This window comes from Protopterus annectens, chromosome 5.part0 (genome assembly GCF_019279795.1).
Source record: "Protopterus annectens isolate FY-2018-M chromosome 5.part0, PAN1.0, whole genome shotgun sequence".
Classification (NCBI taxonomy): Eukaryota; Metazoa; Chordata; order Ceratodontiformes; family Protopteridae; genus Protopterus; species Protopterus annectens.
Genome location: NC_056735.1, coordinates 1196259278 through 1196285800, shown reverse-complemented (window position 1 = coordinate 1196285800; position 26523 = coordinate 1196259278). Strand labels below are relative to the sequence as shown.

Sequence of the window (26523 nt, the reverse complement as noted above, 5' to 3'; positions counted from 1 at the left end):
TGACTGTCCTCCTGAGACAACAGGTGTGGAATCGAAGGCAAAGGCCATGGAGGCTTCCGTACCAGGTTTCTCAGTAATGGGTACCAATGCTGTCGAGGCCAATCTGGAGTTATCAAAATCATCCTTGGCTTGTCTTGTCTGGCCTTCAGTAGTACCTTTGGGGGGAGAGGCAGAGGCGGAAAGGCATACACATGAAGATTGCTCCAATTGAAAGAAAGAGCATCCACTTTCCAAGCTGTGGGATGAAACCTTTTTGTGCAAAACTTTGGCAGCTGGTGGTTTAGTGGAGAAGCGAACAGATCTATGTCTGGAGTTCCCCATGACACTGTTAATTTCTGAAATACATGAGGATCCAATTTCCACTCGTGGGGATCCATAATTTGTCTGCTCAACACATCTGCTAAGGAGTTCTGTGCTCCTGGCAGAAACCTTGCCTGAAGATTTAGCTGTAAACTAAGAGCAGTCTCCCACAAAATCATTGCTTGCCTGCATAGAGGATAAGAATGTGTTCCGCCTTGCTTGTTGATGTACCACATGACAGTTGTGTTGTCTGTTAGAATCAACACCTGCCCTGGAAGAAGTAAATCCTTGAAAGCTATTAATGCAAACTGGACTGCTAACATCTCTTTCAAGTTGATATGTAGATGTTGTAGTCTGGCAGGCCACTTGTCTTGTATCCACTTTCCATTCAGATGAGCTCCCCAAGCTTTGTCTGAGGCATCTGTCGTTAGAATCTGACTCGCCTCTGGCCGGGTCACAGAGAGTCCCTTGTTTAGGTGACATTCCTGAGCCCACCACAACAATTCCTTTTGAATGCAAGGTATTATTTGAATGACAGTGTCCAAATCCTGGCAGTGCTGTGTCCATACATTTTGAGATACCATTGTAGCTTCCTCATATGCAGTTTGGCATTGGGAAGCACCAGAATACAAGATGCCATGAACCCCAAGGCTTGAAGGACTGTCCTTGCAGTCAGCCTGGACTGATGAGACAACTGATGAAAGTAAAGGGAAAGATTCTTTTGTTTGTCCGGGGTCAAAAGGCCATCTGAGATGCTGTATTCAGTCTCACACCCAGAAAGCACATGTCCTGAGAGGGTACTAGACTGGACTTTATTTCGTTCACAGAATACCCCAGGCATCTTAGCACTGCTATCACATAATCCAAATGATGAAGAAGCTCGTCCTTCCTTGAGCCAGAATCAGGCAATCGTCCAAATAAGGATAGATCTGTATTCCTTTTAACCTGAGGAAAGCTATCACTGGAGCCAGAACTTTCGTGAACACTCTGGGCGCAGTAGATAAGCCAAAGGGCAATGCAGAGAACTGATAATGAGAAGTCCCAGCTCGAAAACGCAGATACTTCCTGCAACTCAGTCTGATAGGAACATGAAGATAAGCCTCCTTGAGATCCAAAGTTACCATCCAATGATCCTTGCCCAGCAGAGGTAAAAGCTGCTGTAACGTCAACATTTTGAACTTGGGAATGTCCAGATAAGTGTTGAGGATAGATAAGTCCAAAATTGGTCTCCACGTGTTCCCTTTCTTTGGTACTAGGAACAGGCGAGAATAAAATCCTAGGCCCACTTCTGGCATAGGGACCGGCTGAATGGCCCCTATTTGGAGTAACAGAGAAATTTGCTTGTGAGCCTCTAGTCTTTGTTGAGGAGGAACGTCTGGCATGCCTTTGAAAGGAGGCAAGGTATGGAAGTAAAACCTGTAACCGTGGTGTATGATATCCAATACCCAGCTGTCTTGGGTAATTAAACTCCAATTTTCTTTGAAAAGTGCCAACCTTCCTCCCAAAGGAGCTGCCAGACGAGAAGGCTCTGGCAGCTGAAAAGGTAGGTCATTGGGTCTGTTTACGAAAGGACTGACCCCTGCCCTCACCCGAAGACTGTGCAGGAGACCTCCCTGTTCTAGGCCTGAAAGAGCCCTGAGCTCTGCCCCTACCACGTCTAGATCTACCCCTAGACTGGGAATCATAAGAAGGATACGTCCACCCCTTAGTAGGCCAATTTCTACTAAACTTTGGAGGCTGGACCTGCAAAAAATCTTTAACAGTCTGCATAGACTTAGCCTTGTCCTCCATTTTCTTTAAAACTGCCTCAACAGGAGAACCAAACAACACATCAGATTGTAAAGGAGCATCTAAAATCCTTGTTTTAACATGGTCAGATAAATTCTGATCCCTCAGCCAGGCGTGCCTGCGAAGAACTGACCAAGTGGCAGCCACCCTAGACGAGGCCTGTACAGCATCAAAACCACATTGCAGAGAATGCTTACCCACCTGTTCAGAAACATGTACTAAATCTTGTAACTCTTTACAATCAATACCTTCCGCCAGAGCATCAACCTTAGACTTCAATTGTGTAAGGAGATAATTTTGGTATTTCAACATGTGGAACTGGCAATTTAAAGCCCTCATAGCTAGAGTGGAAGAAGTATAAACTTTCTTTCCCCATCTATCCAAAGCCCTGGCCTCTTTATCTGTAGGAACCGGATTCTTGACAACAGAAGCCTTAACACCCTTAGGCCCCTGACTAACAGTTTCTGGGTCTGCCCTAGGACTCTTAAAAAGATACTTATGAGCTTCAGGCACCCTGTAATACCTATCCGGCTTAACAGGAGCAGGAGGCAAAGAATCAGGATTAAGAGAAGCCTCTGCAAACACATCCTCCACAACATCCAGAACAGGAGGTATAGCCAAAGGCCTATGCTGGGGTAAAAACAAAAATTCCCTAAGCCTTTTCCTGGAATCAGAGAAGTCCTGACCTTCCCACTTAAAATGCTCCCTCATGGAATGGAGAGTCTCTGAAAAAGAAAAATCCTCAGGAGGAGAAGCAGAAGGAGTAGAATCATCCACATCAGAATCAGAATAAGGAGAATACTCCTGCAAGTCTTCAGCCGAAGACTCTGAAACATCCGAAGCCTGCTCAAAACTCCCTAGCTCAGGCTCCACCCTAGGTCTCTTATCAGGAGGGGGCAAAGAACCCCTAATCAAAGTAATTAAATCTTCTGCCATTTTAAGCATATGCTTCTTGGGCACAGTTCCTGAAGAACTAGGGGTGACACCAACCGAAGCTAAACTTGGCCTGCCTCTGGGAGAAGCCTTGGAAACAGAAGGAGAGGGCCTAACCACCCTAGGAAGGGAGGGGAGTATAGTAACCTGAGAAGCCCCTTCAGCCTGACCTGCCTCCTGAGAGGCCACATCCTGCAATAACAAAGTCTCTCCCTGGGATCCCAAAGAAACCTCCGGTGGAACCACCGGCTCCACCGACACCTCTAAAGAACCGGCGTCCGGTACGGACGGTTCTTCTAGCCTAGGCTTAACTGCTTTGTCCTTGCGCTTCTTGAAGCGGCGCCGGAGCATCCGACGGCATTTTATAATTGCACCGCTTCCCGAAGACTAACCTGGCACAATCTAACCTTCTCTTTATAGTGCGCTTATTGAATCTAGCACAAGAGTGACACCCAACAACGTCGTGCTCAGGCCCTAAACAAGGAATACACAAAGTATGATAGTCTCTATGCGGTATCTGTTTCCCACAAGAAATACAATTATTCACTTTTTCTGACATCCGGTAAACCACTGAGGCAAGAAAAACTAAAATATTCCCAACGGGGTACTTAGCCAACTTTGACTCGGTCTGAAACTCCGAAATCGAAAAATTTCAGAATGCCAACCGGCACTTGCAATGCTGCTTCTGCATCGGACCATGCGGCAAAAAAGACTGAGGATATGACGTCGGTCATGCGCATTTGTACCCTGACGTCCTGATGTCAGTCTAATGCGCCTTGACCGACGTCAGCCTTATACTTTGATATTCGGGCCGACCGAGGACAGCGGACTACCCAAGTGTAAGGACTGCAGCAATGTGAGATGAAGAACATCACCTGTTAACTACCCCTTCTCCACACTGGCACATAGCCTGTCTGTAAATGTGTATATTGCTGTCATCATGTTATGGTCTAATCCAAATCTATTTCATGAACCAATTAGAAGTTCATATGTATTTACATGCTCAGCAAATTGAGTATATATTTTTTTCAATTATTTTAGTTAGCAGACAAAGGACAAAGTCCTGGGGGAGAAGCATTTGGGAATAGGTATAATCAGGTCATGCATAAGCTTTTAACAAACACTGCCAGAATTTCAAGAGTGATGGAATGACTGAGGCAGGAGGGGTGGGGGTGAACGTCTGATGCTTGGCTCACTCATCTAGAGGGAAACAGGCAGTGTAACTAGTTCCAGAATCGTATGACTCTCATGTTCCTCAGTGTGCAAAAAAATATTTGCCAATCTATGCATAAATACACTTATTTCTGTAATCAAGTAGCATTACCCATCTTGATAGAGACCACAAATTCTTCGGTGAGCCTGACAGAATTTACCTCATAGTACACAGATACCACAGTATTTCACCCCAAATCAACCTTGAGAATAAATGGGCTGACAGCATTTTTTCAAGTTTGGAGCAAAATATAAATGAAGGGGAATAAGTACATACCCTCAAATGGTGTACAAAATACATAGCAGGGGAATGAATGTATATGCATGAACACAGTGCACAATTTCAGAACACACATGCGTGCAACATGTTGCACATTACACATCAATGCACAATACATGTCCATGTGAATAAACGTGTCTCCCATACACAGAGCACAATATGTATACACACACACACACTCTTGCTCATAACAGTAATATGTATAACAATGTAGTTCAGTTGTGTTGTACTTACTGGATGATGAGGTCGCAAATGAAAACTGTGTGGCGATACAACAGCTACTGCAAAAAAGCGAAGGAAAACAAAGCTGCTCACTGCAGAATATTGAACATGGAGGTCATCTGCAAAAATATAAAAAAAAAATATGCATAAATAAGTCCTGACAAAATAATTATGAAAAACATTAATAACCAGTAAGACAACTCAAGTGTTTACCAGGTTCAGTTACACTGTATTACTTTCTTAACTTTATTTTTTCAATTTGTTTTTTAACTTGTAATGGTATTTGCTGCAAGGAATTTAAGGATGGAAAAACATTTCACAGTTTCAAACAATAAATGCAAATGGGTAAGAAAACAGGCCTGCAGCTACAAAACAATAATAATGAAGCATAGCAAACACAGTACTGTACAGAGACCCTGATAAAAAGAAAGCAACATTTGCTCCAGCAACTGGGGTCTACTCTATTCCTTCGACAACTAAAATGCTCGAATAGAAATAGCCCGAAACATAAAGCCCGAACGCTGACTCACCCGAAACGCGAATATCCCGAAACCTGAAACAGCAAATCACCTACTTTGTCCACGATCCCTAACACCACTGTACTGAATCAAGCAGAGGACTGTTTCCCTTTACCAGAAAACGTAAATGTACTTCAGTTTTTTTCACTACGCAAACATTTTTGTAAGATTAGGTAAAGTTTCTATATATACAAACTTTACCTAACCTTACAAAAATGTTCATACTGTGAGAAATTAGAAGTACGTTTACATTTTCCGGTGAAGGGAAAAGGCACCAGAAAACGTAAACGTACTTCTAATTTCTCACGGTGTGAACATTTTTGTAAAGTTAGGTAAAGTCTGTATGTAATATACAAACCTTACCTAACCTTACAAAAATGTTCACACTGTGAGAAATTATAACAGTGGTGTTAGGGATCGTGGGCAACTTACCTGCATCGATATTTCAGGTTTCGGGACATACGCATTTCGGGTGAGTCAGCGTTCGGGCTTTATGTGTCGGGCTATTTATATTCGAGCATTTTAGTTGTCGAGGGAATAAAGTTTTTTTTGGACTGCCATAAACTAAAATCTCTATGTACTCCACTACAAGAACACTTATAATCAAAATATTTCCTGACTTGATCTTTCACTGTTTAATATGTTAATACCTGTAGAATGCTATTTGAGGGGTATGTCCTCGTCTTAGTAGGGTCACTTACTCATCATTTCTTTGGTATACAAGCAGTGTTTCACTAAATGCTGGAAAAATCCAGCTCTCCCAGCATTATAGGAATTTGTTGAACTGACCAGCAAGCTATGCAGAAGATAACCAAGTCCTTAAAAATAGTTAGAGGAAATAGTTAATAATTAAATGAGCTGAATGTCTTGGGCTGACAAGGTTGTAGATCTAATCACTCATGGATTTGAAACTAAAATTAACAGCATGATTTAAACCATTAGTCGTGTTTACACAACTCATTTTGAGATGGTGTAAAAGACAGAGTTTATAAGGATTTTTGAACTTAATAGTTGCACATTTACCTTATTATGTTTATGACTGCACTTTGATGCATACTAATATTTTTTAGAAAGTCTCAATTTGTTAACAGTTATGACATTTTCTATCTCTTATTTTCTCCCTGGCATAATTGTTCTGATTAAATATTTTTTTAAACATACGTTTGTTTCTTTTACTCTTTCACATTTAACTATGAATGGTTAAATAAAGCATATATGTGTGTGTGTGTGTGTGTGTGTGTGTGTGTGTGTGTGTGTGTGTGTGTGTGTGTGTGTGTGTGAGACACTGGAAGACCAAAGAAAGGTATAATGGCCCTTAATCAGTGAATGTGTTCTGGTACATCTTTTTCACCAAATTTAACTTTGTTTGAATCTGAAGGCTTAGGATATTACTGGCTTTGCATATGTTGCTTTATTTCTTTCAGTGGTTACATGAGGGGATTCCATCCTATCTTTGTACAATACCAGTTGTAGTTTATTAGATAGCAGCCTTTTATCACTGGTGCCGTTATTAGTTTCCATGGTCCAAATGACTTCCTTCAATCTTTACCCCCTAAGACAAGGGACTCTCCTTCCACAGACTGTAGTATTATCACTAATCATTAACTGCCTTCATGCTAAAAAGCTTGAAAGCCTACAGTGAAATATTTCTGTTTTTTTCTCTCAGAATCCACCACTGTGATGGATAAATAATTCTGGTTGTTGAACTTTAAGTCCAAAACTCACTGTGCCAAACTCTGCAATGTACACAAACAGGTCCAAGAATTCTTCACATGGAAGCTACCTGCTTGACGTCCCTCAAACAAAGCACAATCAGACAACATGATTTTCAGTTTCTAACCTCCTAACCTTTGGTATCCCTCTCACTTATTAAGACACTGAAACACTGGCTCCTCCCTTCAGGGACATCCTTAGATCCTGTTACATGAACAGCATCTAGTAATAGGACAGCAGTGCTACATGATCACAAACTGAAGTGAGCCATATTGCCAATACTGCCTATACTCTGGGATTAATGCAATTTCCTGTATTGACTCACTTTTGTTTGTCTGCTGCCTATTCCCCACCCACTGTGTGTCTCTCTCTTCTCTCCTCCCTTTCATTCCCCACAGTCTGTTACAGTTCCTTATCACCTCTAAGTAGGCTGTCAAACTACTGCCCCCTGTACTACTAATGGACAGAGGCAGTTCTTAACTGCTTTATCCCATTCATGAGTCTCTTCAAATTATCTATGGTGTGATCCCAGTAATACTCATTAGGGCTAATATGTAGTTATCCATCAAAATAAAAACACACACTGTGTTCCTTACGGTTCCCAACAGTTCACTACATATATCCGTTCAATTAAATCGACAAAATGCTTATAATCTCAAAGGCCCATTCATAAGTGAAGATTAAAAACATACTTTAATGAGCAAAAAAGTCAGAAACATACATGTATACACATCCAATAAGTGCTTTCATCTCAATAGTTTGAAACTTCATCAGATACTATTACATATTTCACAGGAAGTTTTATAGCAAAGAACAATCATGTGACAACCTTCTACAATGACATCACTTCCCCCAGACCAACCCCCCAGCACTTAGTGTTCCCAGGTGGTCTCCCATCCAAGTACTAACCAAGACCAACCCTGCTTAGATTCCAAAAAAAAAAACTCCATTTCATATAATATAATGTGAACTAGTGCTTATCTATTGTGACACCTATAAAATACATAACCCCCCCCCCCCCAAAAAAAAAAGTGTTTGTGGATTCAGGTAAGTGTTTATGTTTAAGGGCATTGGGTAAGCGCTTTACTGTGTGTTGTTACTGTGATGTGTATGTGCGAGAGGAATATAGTTTGTGTGGTGGTATTTTTGTGTATGTAGTTAGAATATTTAAGTGGCATGGTACAGGGGGGCTTATAATAAGGGTAGGTGTGTGTGCTTGTTTAGTTGTGTGCGTGTGTGTTGTAATGGTGTTTGAAAGTGTTGGGAGTTTGAATTTCGCAGTTTCGGGATTTAGGGCTTCATGACTGTGTGGTTTTGGGTATTTGGATTTTCTACTTTATAGGCTCAAGATTCTGTAATTCAAGACTTCAGAATTCGAGCTTATAAAGTGAATCCATATACATATATATATATATATATATATATATATATATATATATATATATATATATATATATATATATAATTTAATTTATTCAAGATAAATAAACTCAAATTTCAAAAACTTAAATGCATGTTGAAAAATTCCAACAATAATATAATACAATAAACCATCAAACAATAACAGACAGTTTTTATGAGGTTGAAGCAAAGAGAAAATATTTTCAGATATAAATAGAATATTTTAAAATGCTTTAAAATTGTAAAAACTTTGGTGTATGCAATGGAAATAAAAAGAAGTTATGTCTTACCATAACGTTCCATCTGTGTTGTCGATCTTCATTCATTCTTGACTGCTGAGTTCAGTTCCGATCCTCGGAATGGACTTGGCCATTACATCAAGCTCGTTCCAGTCAAAAACTCTCAAGCTAAGGCTATCCACATTGCCTCTCTTCCCTTTACCTCAGATCAAGTTTTCCCATCATGAAGAAAATCATGGAAGCTTTGTCTGAGCAACAACCCTACTAGGATCCCAGGACTAATTCTGAAACTCCAGGATTCTTTCGAAGGGGGCAGGAGGGTGGGACGTCAAGAATGAATGAAGATCGACAACACAGATGGAACATTACAGTAAGACATAACTTCTTTATCTGATGTTGTCAATCTTCATTCATACCTGACTGTTGGGACAGAGTCCCCAGCTACTTTAGACCTTGGGAAGCCATAAGGAAGGATATTCCTGATCACCACAGAGCCAAAGGATGCTCTTCCCCTGGAGACCATATCCAATTTGTAATGAGTCATAAAGGCATGACGGGTAGCCCAAGTTGTGGCTGTGTATATATCATCCATCGAAGCTCTGGAATGAAAAACTACTGAACTGGAAACAGATCTGGTAGAAAGAGCTCTAACTTTTGTTGCTATGTTTAGTTTATTTTGACCATAAACAAATGTAATGCAGTCTCTCAACCATTTTGACAGAGTAACTTTTGAAACTAGTTTGCACAGTCTAGTACCAGAAAAAGAAACAGTTGGCCTGATTTCCTAAATGATTTTGTTCTGTCCAACAAATGCAAGCAATATTCTCCCTTGTTTGAGAAACACTGGGTGAGTTAACAGTGACCACTGTGATGCCAGGAGCCACTGAAGTAGCCTCATGTGGTACCTCGCTAGGGGAATTAAAGTGATTGTCTCTGCCATGGACCCAAGAAATTGCAAGACTAGGCAAGTAGAAACCTGGTCTTGAGAGTATCACTTGCAGTTGCAATCTTAACTTTACCAGTCTGTGATGACAGAGGGAAGCCATGCAAGACTTTGTGTTTAGCTTCACTACAATGAATTCTACCTCCTTTGTGGGAGACAGTTGAGATTTTTCTCCATTTATTGAAATGCCTAAGGACTTGGCAAGGTGTAGAATGTAGTCCAAGGTGTAAAGCAGCAGATGCCTGGTGGAGGCGGTGAGGAGCCAGTTGTCTAAATATGGAAACACCTGGAATCCCTGTCTCCTTAAGTGAGCTGCTACAATTGCCATGCATTTGGTGAACACCCTGGGGGCTGTGGTGAGACCAAGGTGCAGTGCATACCTCTCAACTGTATTGAGTTCCTCGGTAAAAAATGATTTTGAAGGCAAAATATTGGGATGCCATGAATTCCCGCGTGGCCCCTTTAATTTCCTGGTGTTTTTTTTTTGTTGTTGATTTTTTTACTCCTGACGTCATCACATGCGATGACGTCAGTATTGCAGACCAGTCTGTGAGTGCACATCACAGCTTTCTTCCTCGGCTTGGCTCATCCTTGCAATACAAACAGCAGCAGTTAGTTTACTTATTTAATGTCTGCAGGCCTCCCCTGGCTCGGCTCAGCTCAGCTCAGCTACTCCTCCACCCCAGGTAAAACACTAGCTGTTGTTACTTAATTTATAATGCAATTTACTTGCTTAATGGCTAACACTGTGCTAATTTACTTAAAAGTGAGTGTGTGTTTCTACCAACCTAACGGCTGAGCTGTCTTTTTAATTAAGCAGGATGCCTATGTCACAGCTGTAGATATGGTTGAAAATTGCTCTTGCTGTCCTTACCATGGACTTGTAAGTTAGAAGCAAACAAATTAACCTTTAAAATGTCAGTATTATGGCTCACTCAGCTGCAGAAATTTGTGGCAGACAGTACAAAATTGTTACAAAATATGATATGCTTATTTGTTGTCTGCCTCATTAAAATGTTCTTATGAGAAGTCTACAACTATACAATGAAAATCCATTCATCTTATAACATTAGAGTGTGTTCATTACATGAATTCACTTCCTTAAGCTAATGTAGTTATAAAAAGTCAAAATTTATCAAATGTACTTAAGAAAAAAATGTGGCTAATCAGTGTCATTTATATGTAATCCACAGTACTCCTCTAAATTCAAATTAACAGGGCAGCAAAAATCCAACAGTTCCGCAGCCAACCAAGCAACAAGAGTTAGAAACTTTCCAAATGCATCTTCTTCCCCGGATAACTGCTGCTCTAAATAAATAAATTTAGGCTTATTTCATGGAAAACTAAATACACAGAAAGACAAACACATCTGAAAACATTTATCTACCCACAATGTCCCACACCCAACAGTCTCGCTTGCACATTTATGGAAAACCTTGCTCCTAGTATGATGCTCGCTTGCCTTTGTCTTTGGTCTGTTTGTGAGTTCCTGTCGCAATAAAGATCTTTCAAACTAAACTAAGTGAAGTAGTTGGTCGTGATGCAGCATACAGTGCCGTGACAGTGTCGGTTTTGGCTCCAAATGGCAGGCAGCAGACGAAAGTAGGGCCTAACACACCACTGCTGAAGGTCCCCCCCCCAGTGTCAGTGGAACTGGAAAAAAATATATATAGTGATGTAAGAAAGCAAAGTGGTATTTCCTCACATTGTTTACACACTTCTAACTGACTTCACAACTGCTGTTTTGTAAGATGAGTGGACGTGTTTTATTGGTATTTTGCCCTGGTTGCAGGTCCCCCATTTCTATTTATGCTGCAGGTGCTTGTTACCTCACAGGGCTAATGAAGGGTGTTCACAGTCAGGCTTACGGGGACTTGTATTTCTGTTATGACGTGGTAATAAAAATAAGTTATGTACCTACCATAACGTTCCATGTTAGCTGTCTTCATCTCGCCTTCCTTCTTGCTGTTTGGTTCAGAGCCGATCCTCGGCTCCGACTCAGCCATCTTCTATAGCTCGAGAGCTGTTTATTGGCTCGAGGCTACCCCTTATCCCAGAATGCCCAGCATCAGCTACCCAGATCTCATTTGTGATAACGTACACTAGACATAAGTAGAGTAACCAGTTACCTAAAAACTGGTTGTTCAATACATCTAAACAAGGAAAGAGTAATAAATTAACTGGCATGTGAAGTAATAAAAGATACTCAGCCAGTGAAAAAAAAGGAACTCCTCTCAATCCTCTAGGAAGGGGGAAGGAGGGAGGGGCGCAAGAAGGAAGCCGAGATGAAGAAAACTAACATGGAACATTATGGTAGGTACATAACTTCTTAATGTTAAGTTGTCCATCTCACCTTCATTCTTGCTGTTTGGGACAGCGTCCCTAGCACCTAAAATCCCATGTGGCTCATTGCAACAGACTAGAACCAAAGGAAGCTCTGCTCCAGGAGACCATATCCACCTTGTAATGAGAGATAAAAGTGTGAGGGTTTGCCCAAGTGGCAGCTGCACAGATTGAGTCTATGGGCCCCCCCCAAGCATAATCTGATGCATCTGTTGTTAATGTTTGCCTGGCTGTGGGTAAAGTGAAAGGCTGTCCCTTGTTGTGGTGACAGGCCTCTGCCCACCATCGAAACTCCTATTGCAGGCAGGGAATGAGGGTAATTATTGTTTCCAGGCTGTGGCAATGTTGAGCCCAAACACTTTTTAGATACCAGTGTAGTTTCCTCATACGTAGTCTTGCATATGGAATTAGCACAATGCAGGATGCCATGAAGCCCAAAGCCTGTAGAATTTTTCTTGCAGATAACTGGGTCTTTGGTGCCAACATTTTGAAATAAGTAGTCAGTTGTCTTTGTCTGGCGTGAGATAAGTCATCTGGGCAGTTGTATTTAAGCTTGCACCAAGGAATATTATCTCTTGTGAGGGTACTAGTTTTGATTTCTTTTCGTTTACTGTGTACCCTAGGCATGTTAGTAATATTTTTACAAATGCCAGATGTTGTAGTAAAATGTCCTTGTTCTCTGCTTGAATAAGGCGATTGTCCAAGTAAGGATAAATTTGTATTCCTCTTTGTCTGAAAAATGCAATTACTGGTGCCAGGCATTTTGTGAAGACCCTGGGCACAGTAGATAAGCCAAAGGGCAGTGCAGAGAATTGGTAGTGCATTGAGCCAGCTATAAATCTGAGGTATCATCTGCATGAATGTCGGATTGGGACATACAGGTATGCCTCTTTTAGGTCTAAAGTCACAAGCCATGCCTTCTTGCCCAGCATGGGCAGAAGCTGCTGCAGAGTCAACATTTTGAATTTCGGAATATCCATAAATGTGTTTAGAATAGACAGGTCCAGTATTGGTCTCCATGCATTGTCCTTTCTGGGCACCAAGAAGAGTCTTGAGTAAAATCCTAGTCCCTGCTCTTGCTGTGGCACTCGCTGAATGGCCCTCATGTCCATGAGGGCTGAAACTTGTTTTTGAGCCTCTGCCCATTGATTGTGTGGCAGGTCTGGCATTCCATTTGCCCTTGGCAGGGTGTGAAAATGGAACCTGTAGCCTTTAGAAACTACAGTCAGGACCCATTTGTCCTGGGTGATCATGTGCCAATTTTGTGAAAAAAGTGCTAGTTTTCCCCTAAAGGGGCTGCCAGAAGATAAGTGCTTGGTGCTGGCAGGGGAAAGTCATTCAGACCGTTTCCTGTATGGCTGTGATTTATCTTCTCCACTTTTGGAGGTAGAAGCACCCCATTGTTTAGACCTGTATGAGCCCTGGGGCTGGGATCTGCCTCTGGGGTGTCTGTATCTGCCTCTTTGTGGCCTATCTGACACTGGAAAGGACCAATTTTTTGCAGGCCAGTTCCTGCTAAATCTGGGAGGTTGTACCTGTAAGAAATCCTTCACTGTTGGCATAGATTTAGCTTTGTCCTCCATTTTCTTCAACACCTCTTCTGCTTTAATACCAAACAAGGTATCATGCTGTAATGGATCATCTAATAATTTTGCTTTAACATGATCAGGCAGATTCTATTCCTTTAACCAAGCATGCCTCCTAATGACAGAACCCGTAACAACGGCCCTGCAGGAGGCCTCCAGAGAATCAAAACCACATTGCAAAGTATGCTTTCCCACTTGTTCAGCTGCATGCAATAAATCCTGCATTTCTTTGTTTTCTGCACATTCAGAATTTGTCAACATTTTCTGTTTTAGTAGTGACATAAGATATTGTTGATATTTAAGCATATGAAACTGACAATTTAAGGCCCTTAGAGCCAAGGTAGTAGAAGTGTAAATCTTTTTCCCCCATCTGTCCAGGGCCCTTGAATCCCTATCACAGGGGATAGGATTTTTTGCAGTGGACGCCTTGACCCCTTTGGGACCCTGAGATATAGTTTCTGGGTCAGCAGCAGGGTTTTTATAAAGAAATTTATGTGAATCAGGAATCCTGTAGTATCTGTCTGGCTTAACAGGAGCTGGTGGTAGAGAGTCAGGAGTAAGACTGGACTCTATAAATACATCATCTACAATGTCTAAAACAGGAGGAATAGCAAGGGGCCTGTGCTGAGGTAATAAAAGAAAATCTCTGAGCCTTTTCTTAGATTCTGAGTAATCTTGGCTCTCCCAATGAAAATGCTCCCTCATAGTATGCAGGGTCTCCCCAAAAGAATAATCTTCAGGAGGAGAGGCTGAAGGGATATATTTTTCAGCATCAGAATCCTCATAAGGAGGAAGAGACTATCCCTGTTCAGAAGAGGAATCAGAGGAAATGGAAACCTGACCTGAAGATTCATACTGTGTTTCTTGCCTAGGTCTCTTATCTGGAGGGGAATGGGAACCCCTGATCAAAGTAATTAGGTCTTCGGCCATTTTAAGCATCTGTTTTTTAGGCATGGAGGCCTGTCCAGGGCAATGTTGTACTTGTTTCTTTGTCTTTAGAGGTGCTTTAGTCTTTGCCTTTGAAGCTGAAGTCGTTTTTACATATAACTGTGTAGGCCTGAAAACACCCTCAGAAGCAGATGCTTGCTCAGCGGCTCAGGACCCATCTGAGGGAATAGTTTCCTAGGGTCCAATACCTTGAGTTTCCAGCGGCCTAGTTGGCTCCATGTGGGAGTCGGAAGCGGCCTGTGGCTCCGAGGTAGCGGGCGTCAGGGGCTGTGAAAGCGCCTCACTGAGAACCGGCGACTGGCCTAGACGAAACCTTGTCGTCGGTTTTGGACCACGGATGCCTGTCCTTTTCTTTGTCTTTGCGTTTTTTATAAATTCTGGTAGTCGGCTGCTCCGATGGCATTATATAATTAAATCTTCTGCCAAAATAATGAAATGCAAAATCGTACTGATGCTTAATAGTGCCTTGGTTAAATGTAGCACAAAACTGACAACTAGCAATGTCGTGGTCAGGGCCTAGGCAAGGAATACAGTAAGAATGAAAATCCTTATGAGGTATTTGCTTCCCACAAGAAATACAATTAACAACTTTTTCTGACATCGGTCTAGAGCAAGAAAAAAGTTTCCCCAATGGGGTACTTAGCTTTAATGAAGACTTCGGATCTGAAATTCGAACTTGAAAATCTCAGGAGTCGGCCAACCGGCACTTGCGAACTGCTTTTGCTTCGGGAACCGCGCGGCAAGAAAGACTGAAGAAAATGCTGTCAGCTTTTATACCCCTGTCGCACTGACATCAGGGAGGAGGTGACAGCAACCGACGCCAGACCAGGACTTTGGAATTCAGGCAGAATGCGGGTAGCCTGCCAGCAGGATAACCCAATTGTAATGACTGCAACAGTGAAACACGCATATCTGTCGAGGCCAATATGGGGCAATGAGAATCATTTTGCAACCCAACGATTTTGCTTTCTGTATGAGTCTTGGTATTAGGGGAAAAGGGGGAAAAGCGTAAGAGAGTCCCTGAGGCCAATCATGGGCTAGAGCATCTCTGGGTATATGACTTGGAAGAGGAAGTAGGGAGAAGTAACTGCTGCATTTGTTGTTGAGAGGAGTGGCAAATAGGTCGCCGCAAGGCTGTCCCCATTTGCAGAAGATGAGATCTGCAACTTCCTGATTCAGAGACCACTCGTGAGGCATGAGGATAGCTCTGCTGAGCCTGTCCGCTCTGATGTTGCATTTCCCAGGGATGTGCATTGCTATCAGAAAATGTTGGGAGGAAATCACCCATTGCCACAGTCTGAGTGCTTCTTGACACAAGGGGTAAGACCTGGTCCCGTCCTGTTTGTTGATGCACCACACCACTGACATGTTGTCCGTTTGGACTGCAATGGTCCCGGAAGGAAGAGAGTCTTGAAGGGCTTGCAACGCCAGGAGCACCGCTCTCATTTCTAGGACATTGATATGCAGATGGTACTCGCGAGGTTGCCAAGTGCCTTGGACTGTCCTGCCTAGATAATGCCCCCCCCACACCCTATCAGGGAGGCGTCCGTGGTCACTGTGGCTACCGGAGGGGGTTGTATGAAAGGTCTGCCCTGAATTACTAGTGGAGAGGCCATCCACCAAGAAAGGTGCCTTTTGCATGTTTCTGTGATTAGGATCATGTGAGACATGGGTAGCTCCTGGAAAGACCACTGCGTGAAAAGAAGCCACTGAAGGATTCTCATGTGGAAACGCGCTAATGGGACAAAAAGAATGGCAGCTGCCATGGAGCCTAGAGCTTGGAGGACATATCTGACTTGAATCCTTTTCCCTCTGTATTAGAAATAACACTTGTTGACGAATAGTGGAAACTCTTTCCAGTGGTAGTCTTGCAAACATTTCTTTTGTGTTTAATTCTGCTCCTATGTATGTGATAGACTGACAGGGCAACAAGGCAGATTTTTCGAAATTTACTGTGATGCCTAGTTGAGTGCATGATGTGACGGTATAATCCCGTGCCTCTAAGAGTTGATGCCTGGTGGTAGCAGCCAGGAGCCAGTCATCTAGATAGGGAAACACCTGGAATCCTTGACGCCTCAGGTGAGCCGTGACTACTGCCATACACTTGGTGAACACCCTGGGGGCTGAGGTGAGACCAAAGGGCAGAGCTCTGAACTGGTAATGACTGGCCCCTACCCAGAAGCGAAGGAATCTCCTGGAGCGTCTGTCCATCTTGATATGGTAGTACGCGTCCTGAAGATCTAGCAAGCACATCCAATTGTCCTGACCCAGAAAAGGGAAAATGGACTGCAGTGTCACCATCCAGAACTTCTCTTTTTGTACAGATTTGTTCAATCTGCTGAGATCCAGTATTGGTCTCCAGTCCCCTGTCTTTTTTGGTAATAAAAAGAATCTTGAGTAAGTTCCAGATCCTAGTTGGTCTGCTGGGACTTCTTGAATGGCTCTTTTTTTCTAGCAGTCTTGAAACTTCTGTGACTGCTTGATCCCTTAGATTGGGTAGGACATCTGGGATGGGCTTTTTTGATTCTATGGGGATTGATGGAAGGGAATTTTGTAACCTCTGGATATAATGGATACTACCCATGTGTCTCGTTATATTTTGCCAGGCTTTTGGGTACAGCGAAAGTCTTCCCCCGACTGCCTCCAGAGGTGAGCAGTCGGGCAACCCTTCAGGGATGCTGGAAGGGCTTGGCAGAGAAAGTGTCTCTGTCACCCTGGTTTTGCGGTCCCCCTCTGCCACGAGGGCGGCGTCTGTTGTTGTTTCCCCCTCTGCCCCTGGGGGAAAAATCACCACGTGTGTCAGGCAAGGATCCCTGGGATTTTCGGAACCACATCTTTTCGCTCTTCTGACCCTTGGGTTAAGGTCTGGAAGGGGTGGAAAAACAGACTCCCATGGCAGAGAGAGTCTTGCCTTCCTGCTCACACCTGGTCAATGTGTCTTTCACCTGAGACCCAAAGAGAAAAAAGCCATCAAAGGGAGTATTGGTGAAGGATGCTCGAAAGGGTTCCACAAACTGACACAGCCGCATCCAAGCATGTCTCCTGAGAGCCACACCTGTCCCTGCAGCTCTGCTCGCTCCATCGGCTGCATAGGAAATCAGCCTCATGGAGGAGTTGACTATGGAATTAAGAGTCGCAAGCTGAGAAGCTAATTTGGCTGGTACTCCCTCAGCTGTAGGATCTTGAAGGTATCTCCAAGCTCTTTCAGGAGATCCCTTTGAAGATGTGTAAAATGGCATAGATAGTTCAGGGACCTCATTGAAAAGGTCGCTGAAAAAAACATTTGCTTTCCATATCTGTCCATCGTCCGAGACTCTGTTTGGAGGATGAACAGATGAAGAGGTTTCTGCTCTTTCTTGGTGGCTGCTGCTACCACTATGGCATCAACGGGCACACCTTTGGAGAGGAACTGTTTGTCCTGGGGGGGGGGGGGCTGTAATAAATTTATTTGGTCTCCTTGGAGTAGGTTCCACAGAATCTGGAGCTGACCAAGCCTTTCGAGCCACTACAGACATGAGTGGATCGAAAGGAGGAGATACCCAGGAGGTGGAAGGTCGGGAACCGAATGCGTCCAGGTATACAGACTCGTCCTCGGTAGGGGCTAGGGAAGTCCAGTACCTCCTCTGTCTAAGCATTTCAAGGATGTCCGAAAAGGAAACATCTTCAGAGGGGGACCTTGGGGACCCTTCCGATTCATCCATGTCTGTATCTGAGGTGACAGATTCAGGGGAGTCTATGTGCTTCCTCTTGCACTTCTTCCGGGAGGCTCTTCCAAGTGATCAGGGGAGGCTTTGGAAGAAGAGGGATCACCCAATGGGGTGTCCTGGGGCATAGGTTCCCTACGCTTGGGGTCTGGAGGAAGAGTAGAGGTTGGAACAGACACCACGAGGGGAGGAGCCGATGGAGCTGGCAGTAGAGCTGTTTTGGGGGACAGCACACTCCACATGACTTCGAAGGTGTCCCGACCTCTAGGCAGAGAAAGCTCCGGCTCCGAAGAAACACGAGTCCTTCTCCATGTTGAGGATGAAGGCTCCAAGGCCGATGTTAGAGCCGAGCTCACCTGCGCCGAAGCTCCGAGGGGGAGAACGGGGTCGGACAAGGGTCCGATGCCACTCCCCCCCTCAGAGCCCACGAGAGAGCCCCAGCGCCCAGATCCCTCAATAGAAGGTACAATCGAGGTAATCGGAGCAGACGTCGGAACCGAAGGAGAGATGATGATCGGCACCGATGATTCTACTACCTGCGGATCCTTGGTCTCTGGTTCTGAGCTAAATGTAGTCAGAGGAGGAACGGAAATAGAGGCGGTTGGAGCAGATACCTGTTGAGGTGGGCTGGACAGTAATTTTGCCAGTGTCTGTGACTTAAGCAACCTACTTACTACTCTCCCACATCATGATCTGATAATAGAGAGGAGTGGGAAGAATGATGGCTACATTCACTCTGTAACAAGGGTGACTGAGGTGCCGAGTGGATGGACTCCAAGGACGGAGACCTCAGTCTCTTATGGCTCTGAGACAGCTCCAAAATAGCAGATGGAGCCGATGGAGGAGTTGCGTTGTCGGTGCCAGCCGGCACCGACATACTTGGTTGGTCAAGTAAAGGAGTCAGCTCCGAAGGTGGAGCTGACGGCTTGACAGACTTAGGGGATTTCGCTGGCCGAGTACTTTTAGCCAGAGAATCCTGAGGCTTCAATAATCCCCGAAGGATTAATTTCTTTTTGCGCTCCTGCAGGACCCTTGGACTAAAAGCGTGACATACAGAACTGGAGTCCTGCAGGTGAACAGCGCCCAAACAATATACACAACTAGTGTGCCCATCTGTCAGAGACATTTTCTGACAGCATGGGTCACACTTTTTGAAGCCAGATACCTTGGTATCTTTAGACATTTTCCTAACAACAACCACAACAAGAAAATGCTATACTACAAAACTAAGAAACAGTCTTTTTTTTTTTTTTTTTTTACAGTTAAGGAACAGAAAGGAGCGCCTCTAATTTAAACAGCTGTCCTAAGGGGGGGGGGGGACTCTCTAATTTAAACGAGTTCAGGGGAATCAGAAGGCCTGCGAGTTATGGAGTGATGGCCAACAAAGCTACAACACACAAGAAGGCAATAAGGGATAAAGTAATATATCTAGACAAAAACTTGATAAAAAAACTTGACAAATTTTTAAGAATAAACAACAATTATAATAGAAAAAATCTATACTAAGCCTGAGCCAGTAACGAAGCAACCTCACAGCTGAAGCGGCAAATGAGATCTGGGTAGCTGATGCTGGGCATTCTGGGATAAGGAGTAGCCTCGAGCCAGTAAAAAGCTCTCGAGCTATAGAAGATGGCCGAGTCGGAGCCGAGGATTGGTTCCGAACCAAACAGCAAGAACGAAGGCGAGATGGACAACTTAACATCAGGCCTTCAGTTATGACGTGGTAATAACTAGTCTTCAGTTATGTTTTGTGGACGCAACTGATATAATTATATTATGTTGCTGTGGGCTGACAGTACTCTCATGCTGACAACACACCATTATTTTTCTAACTACCGCTTTGTTAACGTCAGAGATTTACTGTGTCCGGCATTGCCTTTACTTAATAGAGGTGTGTGTAACGGCTGAATTGTCTGTGCGGGAGAACATTTTTTTTTTTTTAACCTGGCTGGCTGTTACAACAGGAGAAATGAACCTTCTTTTTACTTTAGTATGCCTTTTCCAGGAGATATTTAACTGCTCAAGTGTGCTTGTCAGCAGAAGATTACTTAATTTACATTTACAAGTTTACAGTAGACTTTTACTGCAACAGCTGAACTGTCCTTTCACTTAAGCAGGATGTCTTTACTTAAGGGGGTGGGTGTGTGAACTGTGACTGTCGGCAGGAGATTACTTAATTCAAACTTAAGCAGGCTGCCTTTACCTTTTACTTTAATGGCTGAACTGTCTCAGCGGAAGAAACACGGCAGGAGATTACTTAATTTATATTTAACGGCTGAATAGAGGTATGTGTGTGTAACGGCGAAATGAACTTTCCTTTTACTTAAGCAGGATTACTGTAAACAGCTGGTGTGTGTGTGCATGCTTGTGTGTGTGTGTGTGTGTGTGTGTGTGTGTGTAAATTGCCCTGCCTGGTTAGAATTACTCAGACTCAAACCCAGTTCCTTAGGTACAGGTAAGCAAGAGCCTAAATTCTCTGCCCATATCACCACATAGTTCTCAACTGTCCAAAGTTTTATGGAATGTTTGGCTCATACTTTTGGTCTGTTCCTCTTAAAATTTGTGGTTTTCTGCCAAATCAGTGAGAAGCTGAACTGAATTCACTAAATAATTATAGCCATTTAAGTTTCAGTGTTTCTATATTAAAGGAACCACTAACGCGTGGTAACACAACACATTTTATTCTAGCAACTGTTCTAAGATTATACAAGCAATGTTTAAAATGTGTCCCTGGTTTTGGGCTTTTGTCCCCCCTAATAAATTTTGGCTGTTTCCAGATTTCTTATGCTGCATAATTCTTCAAGGGAAGAGAAGTTTAGTGCTGTTTATGCCATATCTGTTTGTGTTGTTAGTAGCATAAAAGTTAAAATGCTTGCTTTTGATGTAGAAGGTTGTGTGTTCTACTCCTGCAGTGGGAGTAAAACCCCCACCCTTCTGCATCAAAAGCAAGTATTCTACCTGTTGTGCTACTAACAACACAAACAGATTATGCAAATGCTGTTTGTGTTAGTAGCACAGCAGGTAGAGTACTTGCTTTTGATGTATAAGGCTGTGGGTTCTACTCCCACATTATGTAGATGGTTTGCTGTGCTGATATTGTGCTGTGTTGTACGTTTAAAGGGGGTGGAATACCGCAGTCCTGAGAATGTCCTCTTTGGCGGAGATACCTAGTAACTATGAATCTGTTATCAGATTGCCATGCATTCCCTATGGCAATACTACTACTACATTAACATTTTTTTTGTGTAACATAGGCAATTTATTCCTCAAGGGCAACAGGCACTTTATTTGTAGATGAAACAATGAAATATTAAGTTGTTTGCTAGCAGCAACTTCATTAGTTACAGATCTTACAGATCTCTTGAATGTGGAATTATTTAGATGACTTCTACTTCTGCAGAGACTGTGCATATTTACTGATACTAGTGGATTGTAGAAGTTTGAGCAGACTTTTATGATGGAATTTAAATGTTCTGAATTGGGCAGTTTTGTCATTATTGCTTCATGCATTTTGTTTCATTGCTTACTGGAAGAATGTTCAAAACAGTAAATTTAAAACACACTATTTGCTACACATTAAAAAAAAATTACTACAAGGTCTGGGCTGGGGCCATATTTTGATTGTCTGTTCTTCAGTTTGCGTTTGAAAGTTGGCTTGGCATCCCACAATTCCACTGTGGTGGGCGGGGTTACATAATTATGTATGCAAATTCTATGTTATCAGCGTACAGATTTGTAACTATTTTTCATGGGCCTTTGTCCAGATTTTTGATGTTTTCAGGTTGAGAGGTATGGTGCAGTGCTCAAAATTGGTAATGACTGGCTCATAGCCAGAAGTGGAGAAATCTTCTGGAGCATTTGTCCATCTTTATATGATGATATGCATCCTAAAGATGTATACAGCACATCCAATTGTCTTTCTCCAGAAAAGGAAGGATAAACTGAAATGTGACCATCCGGAACGTTGTCATACAAATGTGTTTAAAATACGGAGGTCTAAGATTGGCATCCAGTCCCCTGTCTTTTTTTGGCACTAAAAAGGATCTACAGTAAAATCCGGATCCTATCTGGTCTGGTGGGACTGTCTGGTTGACTCTTTTTTAAAAACAGCTTTTAAATTTCTAGTCCTGCTATATCCCTCTGTCTGGGTGGAATGTTGGGGCATTCGCTTTAGTGGTTTGGGGCAAACAATGAAGGGAATGTGGTAACCTCTGGTAATTATCTTCTGCACCCAGGAATTTGATGTTATTGCAAGCCAGGCTGACTGGTGTAGAGAAAATCTTCCCCTGACTGCTTCCAAAGGTAAGCAATCGGGCCTCTGCTCAGAAGTGCTGGTAGGGTTGTCCAGAGAAGGAATCTCTGGCACCCTGGTTATGTGGACCCCCTCTGCCAGGGAGGGGCATTTTCCTAAAGAGTCCCCCCCCCCACCTCTGCCCCGGGGAGAATACTCGCCACGTCTGTCCTGAAAAGGCCCTTGGGTCTTCCTGAACCACATCTTTCCACCCCTCTGATTCCTGGAGTAAGGTAGCTGAGGAATGGAAAAATCCACACCCACAGCAGAAAGGGTATTTCTGTCCTTCTCACACCTGGCTAATGTGTTGCTGACTTTTGGGCCAAACAATGAAGAGGCGTCCACTGGAGTGTTGACAAAGGAAGACTTAAAGGCTTCTACAAAATCACAAACACATCCAGGAGTGGCACATAATGGCAAAGTCTGTACCCGCAGCCCTGGATGTCTCTTGGGCTGTATGTGCAATAAGCCAACATAAACGAGTTGGAAATCAACTCTAGGGTGGCAAGCTGGGAGGCAACCTTATCCCGGACCTCATCAGACACTGCTGCTGAGATCTCTGAGAGCTTAGTTATCAGATCCCTTTGGAGTCAGGTAAAGTGTGCCAAGAAGTTCAAAGACCGAAGAGCAAAAATCGATGAAGCAAAGATGCACTTCCAAATCTGTTCATTGTCCAAGACTCTCGGTTTGGAGGATGAACAGTTGAACTCTCTTCAGCGAGTTCCTTTTTTGTTGCTGCTGCCACCACCATGTCATCCACTGCTAGATCTCTTGACCAGTGGGGCTGATCTTCCGGGGGTGAGAGAATTTTGTCAGGTCTCCAGGGGACTGCCCTCTATGGTGTCAGGAGCCTTCCACGGATGTTGCACAATGAACTTGATTATTTCATCTGCAGGGGGGGAGGGGGTCACCCAGGAAGTAGATAGCCAAGCATGAAAAGCCTGCAAGAAGACAGACTCCATGGAAGATGGGTTTGATAACTTCCAATCACCCCTCTGTTGCAGAATTTTTATGATGTCTCCAAAGGAGACATCTTCAGGGGGTGATCGTGGGGACCCTTCCCCTTCATTGAAATCTGTATCTTCAGTGAGCGATTCCTCAGGAGAATGCAGTTGCTTCCTCATGCACGATCTCTTATGGGGTGGCTCCTCAGGGGGAAGGTCTGAGGAGGACTCCGAAGATAGGGAACCCTGCAAACAGGGTATAGTACAGTTGTGTACACTTACCATAAATCTAGATATTAGAGTGTATTCACTGTTGCAGTCATCACATTTGGGTTATCTCTGCCAGGGTAGCCCTTGGCAAGCCCGAATACTAGAGGCTTAGTATTTCATTTCGGTTGCTGTCGCTTCAGGACTGACGTCAGGTCGTCAGAAGGCAGCCGGCGCCATTACATCAGTTTTTCTTGCCGTGTCAGGAGCCCCCAAGTGGGAGCCAGGTTATGGTGGAAGAACCCCACCAGTAGAAACTAAATACCAAAATGTCCCTTGTAAGGAGAGAGAGAAAGAAGAGGGGGTGGAGGGAGGGAAACCAGGACTGCAACAGTGAATACACTCGAATATCTACATTTATGGTAAGTGTACATAACTGTACTGTGTTCTTCGTGTTTCACTGTTGCAGTCATTACATTTGGGTTGATTCCCAACGCTGAGGAAAAGGGTGGAGGCAGTCAAGGAGACTAGGGGCTGGCTAGGATCCCTTGCAAGACTGCAGTGGCAAAGTCTGCCCTGGACTTGAAGATAGGCAGGTGGTAATGTTTGGTGAAAAAGTGTGTGAACAGTTGTTCATGTGGCAGCCTCCAGGATGTCCCTGGTGGGGACTCCTCTGATGAAGGCTGCAGAGGTGGAGGCTGCTCTGGTGGAGTGAGTCCTGACCCCCTTAGGGGGAGGCTTTCCATGTTGCTTGCAACAGAAATGGATGCAGTGTGCTATCCATTTGGAAACTGTTTGTTTGGAGATGCCTTTGCCATCTTCCCCTGCAGCAAAGCTAACCAGCAATTGATCAGACTTACTGAATGATTTAGTCCTGTCTAGATAGAATCTGAGCTGTCTGTGCACATCTAGAGAGTGCAGGATCCTTTCCCCCTTGTTCTGTGGGTTAAGGAAAAGGTGGGCAAATTAATGGATTGTTTGAGAGCCACACTGGACACCACTTTGGGCATGAAGGATGGGTTAGTCCTGAGGGAAACCATGTCAGCATGTAAAATGAAGAAGATTTCCACAGCCATGAGTGCTTGCAGTTCGGAGACCCTTCTGGCTGAAGTGATGGCCAGAAAAGAAGTCTTCCAGGAGAGAAATTTTAGCTCTGCTGAAGATGCTGGTTCGAAGGGGGGCAGGGTGAGCTTTTCCAACACAAAGTTAAGGTCCCAAGCTGGGGTAGGTGTTCTTCTGGGTGGCCTTAAGTTGCTAGCCCCTCTTAGGAATTGCTTGATCACAGGGTGTGAGAAAAGGGGCTGCTCAGTGGGGAAATGATCAGAGATAGCACAGGCATGAATTTTAATAGAGGAAAAGGAGAGATTACTGTGTAGCAGGTCAGCTAAGTAATCCAGGATGAGAGGAAGGGAGGGCTGTGTCGTATCAGCTCCCTTAGCCTGAATCCAGGTGCAGAACCTTTTCCATTTGTTAGCATAAGACTTTCTAGTGCTAGGGCATCTGGCCTCACACGTATAACATTTAGAACTGTTTAATGAGGTTGGCAGATTGATCAGTGGTTAGGGAATAAGCCAGGCTGCCAAAATGAGGGTCTGCAATTGGAAATGCATGAATTCTCCTTCCCTCTGGGTCAGGAAGGTTGGGGATTAAGTGAGATGCCATGGTAGCAGAGGGGACAGGCTGGAGCAATAAGAATTGCCCTTGTTTTTTCCTCCCTTATTTTGAGCAGTACCCTGATGATGAAAGGTAGTGGAAGAAAGGCATAGACCATAGATTGACCCAGGGGAAGGACAGGGCATCTACTTTCCAAGCCATGAACTGATGCTCCCTGGTGCAGAACTTGCTGAGCTGATGGTTGGTGTGGGGGACAAAGAGGTCGACCTTTGGGGTGCCTCATTTCTGAGTTATTAGGGTGAAAGTTCTTTTGTCTAGCTGCCACTCGTGTGGGCCAAGAAGATTTCTACTTAAGTGGTCTGCCAGAGAGTTTAGAGAACCTGGCAGGAATTGTGCTAACAGGTGGAGTTGCATGGCAGAGGCTGTGTGCCAAAGGGTCATGGCCAGCCTGCATAAAGGGTAGGAGTGAGTCCCTCCCTGCTTGTTGATATACCACATCACAGTGGTGTTGCCTGTTTTGATCAGCAGAGCACCTGGGGACAGAAGGGGCCTGAAAGCTGTCAATGTGTGCTGGACAGCTAACATCTCTTTTTGGTTGATGTGCAGATGGATTTGCTGTGGGCTCCATTAGCCCTGTATGCACCTGCCATCCAGGTGTGCACCCCAGGCATAGTCTGATGCATCTGTGGTGAGGGTCTGGGGGGTGGTGAGAAAGGTAGTCCCTTGTTGTGGGAGTATGCTGCTGCCCACCAAAAGAAAATCTTTCCTGAGGCAAGGTATCATGGGAATAAGAATTCCCACATCTTGAGAGTGTTGACACCAAAGGCTTTTTAGGTACCACTGAAATTTCCTCATATGCAATCTGGCATATGGACTGAGTAAAATGCAAGATGTCATGAACCCCAGAGCTTGCAGGATTTTCCTTGCAGATAACTTGGGTCTGGTGGCTAGTTGAGAGAAGGGGTCTATATTAGATCACCGAATGCTTAGGTAAGTGAATGGTGATTAATCGACCCCATGTAAGCGAAAGCTTACAAAAGCAAACTGTTAGAACAGTGATTTTTTTTCCAAGCTGTTCCAAAAAAAAAAAAAAAAAAAAAAAAAAAAAAGAGGCACATTAAAACATGAGATTAAGTGGGGGGCTGTGCCCCCCTCCCACACCCCCTACTTAAATATACCAACTCCGAGACCGCACTACAATGCCGAAAATGGCAAAGTACTGAAGCGGCCAAGCTTCGATATTTTGCAGTTTTGGTTTTGTCAGTTTAACCAAGATGCATTTGAAAACATGCGTCTTCAGTCTGCTGATAGGAACCCAAGAGAAGTAGGCAGTCAGG

At 43.8% G+C, this 26523-nt stretch overlaps 1 protein-coding gene across 1 annotated transcript in view; it reads right to left on the bottom strand.

Annotated features, from left to right (window-relative positions):
- LOC122802337 (ras GTPase-activating protein 2-like) overlaps nt 1-26523 on the bottom strand; it is a 1675609-nt gene that overhangs the window by 62368 nt on the left and 1586718 nt on the right. The window contains exon 15 of the mRNA XM_044071975.1: nt 4748-4854. Coding sequence (XP_043927910.1) covers nt 4748-4854 — 107 coding nt within the window. The remainder of the gene's footprint in view (nt 1-4747; nt 4855-26523) is intronic.